This window comes from Branchiostoma floridae, chromosome 5 (assembly GCF_000003815.2).
Source record: "Branchiostoma floridae strain S238N-H82 chromosome 5, Bfl_VNyyK, whole genome shotgun sequence".
NCBI classification, from domain to species: Eukaryota; Metazoa; Chordata; class Leptocardii; order Amphioxiformes; family Branchiostomatidae; genus Branchiostoma; species Branchiostoma floridae.
Window position 1 is genome coordinate 20,525,603 of NC_049983.1, and position 2,159 is coordinate 20,527,761.

The window sequence follows — 2,159 nt, forward strand, 5'->3', positions numbered from 1 at the left end:
ACTATGCTTTACTATGCTTAGATGTGGATCAGAAGTTATCTTAACATGGTGTTAAAATAATTCTTCTTGGCATACGTATTCATATAAGGTTATGGTTGATTGTTGTCTTTCATACGGCCAATGGGTCTCAAGCGGACTTACAGAATATGGACTAATGGGAGGGGTCCGCGCTGAAGTGACCAATTGCGATCCCCAAAGTTATCTGGACACTTGTGACCAAAGACTACATAATGTTTCCTAACCGAATACCTAAAACAAAGCGCGCGGTGGGTATCCAGGAGGTTCAAAACTTGTAGTACCTGGTAATGGAGGGTAAATCTGTTCTTCATCTTTCATATATGTTACTCTCCAAGCAGTTGGTGGGGAAAATCATGACCTTTTGCTTTAATATATGCCGTATTTTTCGATCAGCCTCCCCACCAAGAAAAATACGGCATATAAGGAAGAGATTTTTCCACCAACATCTGCTTGGAGAGTACTCCATGTGTTTGCCTGGCATAGCGTTGTAGTTTTCAGGCTTCTGATATGTCTTAAAAAGTGAGTCAGCCTGAGAGAGGCATACTCCCTGTATATAGCCAATACTGTACGCCAATTGTCAGATCACGTCGGAAATGCTGTATTATTCTAGTATATGTATATTACAACGACCTTGCCAACTGAATGCATACAAAGGACTCTGCTCTGCTCCTGTACTCAGCGTGTAATAGATTAACGGCAGCCCTCGGGCGGCAGAGTTGCCCGGTCGGCTCATAGATGCTGAAGGACCCGACAAACTGGCCCGTTGTCCCGGTAAGTAGGGAGTAGGCCACACTGAAAACCTTGGCATGCCATAGTCTCCGCCACGCGACAAAAGGCGGGAACTCAACCGGTCGGACTGCTGCTATAAGACCTTTTGCACTTTGTTGACGGCGCTCAAAGACTGGGCTTTTTGGCGTGTAGTATCAGTGATTGACCTTTATAGGTCTAGTAGACGGAGAATGAACTGCCCTTCCTTGATTCAAAATAAACTTCCTGAACAGACATTCGCTGTTGTTGTCTCCACGTAGTCCGTAGTTCAGTTTGTTTGTTTGTTTGTTTGTTTGGGATGGTGCGTGTTCGTGGTTATTTGCGTGTCAGGAAATGAGTGGGAAGATAGCCGCGGCAAGGATTAGACTTGTTGGAGTGGCAAGAAGTACAGGTCAGAGATGATAGCGTCCATGACGGTCCAGGTCAGGAAAAAAGCTACTAATCTACTGGGAGGTATTGCTTTCGTCTGTCTGTCTGTCTGTGTTTTGCAGTCTTATATTCTTTACATGCGCTGACAACTATGTAGCTAGCTTTAGTAGGCCTATCATAATAGTTCATTGCAAAGGACTAACTTTCAAGTTTTATTATTTCTTGATTTAACAGCGGGTGAAAGATGGCCGTCAGACTCCTCCTGACCGTGTGGCTGGTGTTCCTGGTCGGGCGCTCGGCGGCAACTGAAGTATTTGCAGGTGCGTGAAGCTGACAATTCCTATTGATGATTGCTTAGAGAAAAACGTTTTCAGCGTGCATCCACAATATTCATTTATTGCTTTAATCCATCGAAACTTGCTGGATATAAAAAATATCCCAATGTTGTAACAGTGACAGATCTAGACTACATTTTGACAATATTTGATTCTTGTCTCCATGACGATGTTTCAGATAACATCGCGTCGCCTGCGGAAGTACCCCGAGAGGCGCAGGACGCTGATGACGTCAACAAACTGGAAAACCTGTTGGAAATTTTCCAAGGTGTTGTCAGTAAAATGTTTGATCAAGCTTATAAATTGTGCATGGGATTCTATACCAGGTGCCACCTTATTATAAGAGTTCCATGACCTACGTCAAATGATGACCTTTACGACTTTCTAATGGATCGTGCCAATTTGGGCATTCATCTGCATAAATAATTACATTTGATGATCTTCTGTACCCGAATAACACAAGTTGTAAATATGCAGAGAAATTATTGTAACATCCTTTCGTCAACAATCAATGGAAATAGGGACCTAACTTTCATGATTTATGTCTTCTGATTAACTGTCTAACTTCTGTCCAAATGCAAACTAGACAGGCCGTTTCTTTCAGTGCATATGTTATTGTGTGATACTTTATACTAAGACACCGAAGAAGGCAATGTGTTAATCGCGTAA

General features: G+C 42.8%; 1 protein-coding gene across 1 annotated transcript in view; it reads left to right on the forward strand.

Moving 5' to 3' along the window:
- The first annotated feature begins 1,384 nt into the window (after positions 1 to 1,384).
- LOC118415997 (latrophilin Cirl-like) overlaps positions 1,385 to 2,159 on the forward strand; it is a 12,091-nt gene continuing 11,316 nt past the window's right edge. Inside the window, exon 1 of the mRNA XM_035821024.1 lies at positions 1,385 to 1,475. Coding sequence (XP_035676917.1) covers positions 1,400 to 1,475 — 76 coding nt within the window. The 5' untranslated portion in view covers positions 1,385 to 1,399. The remainder of the gene's footprint in view (positions 1,476 to 2,159) is intronic.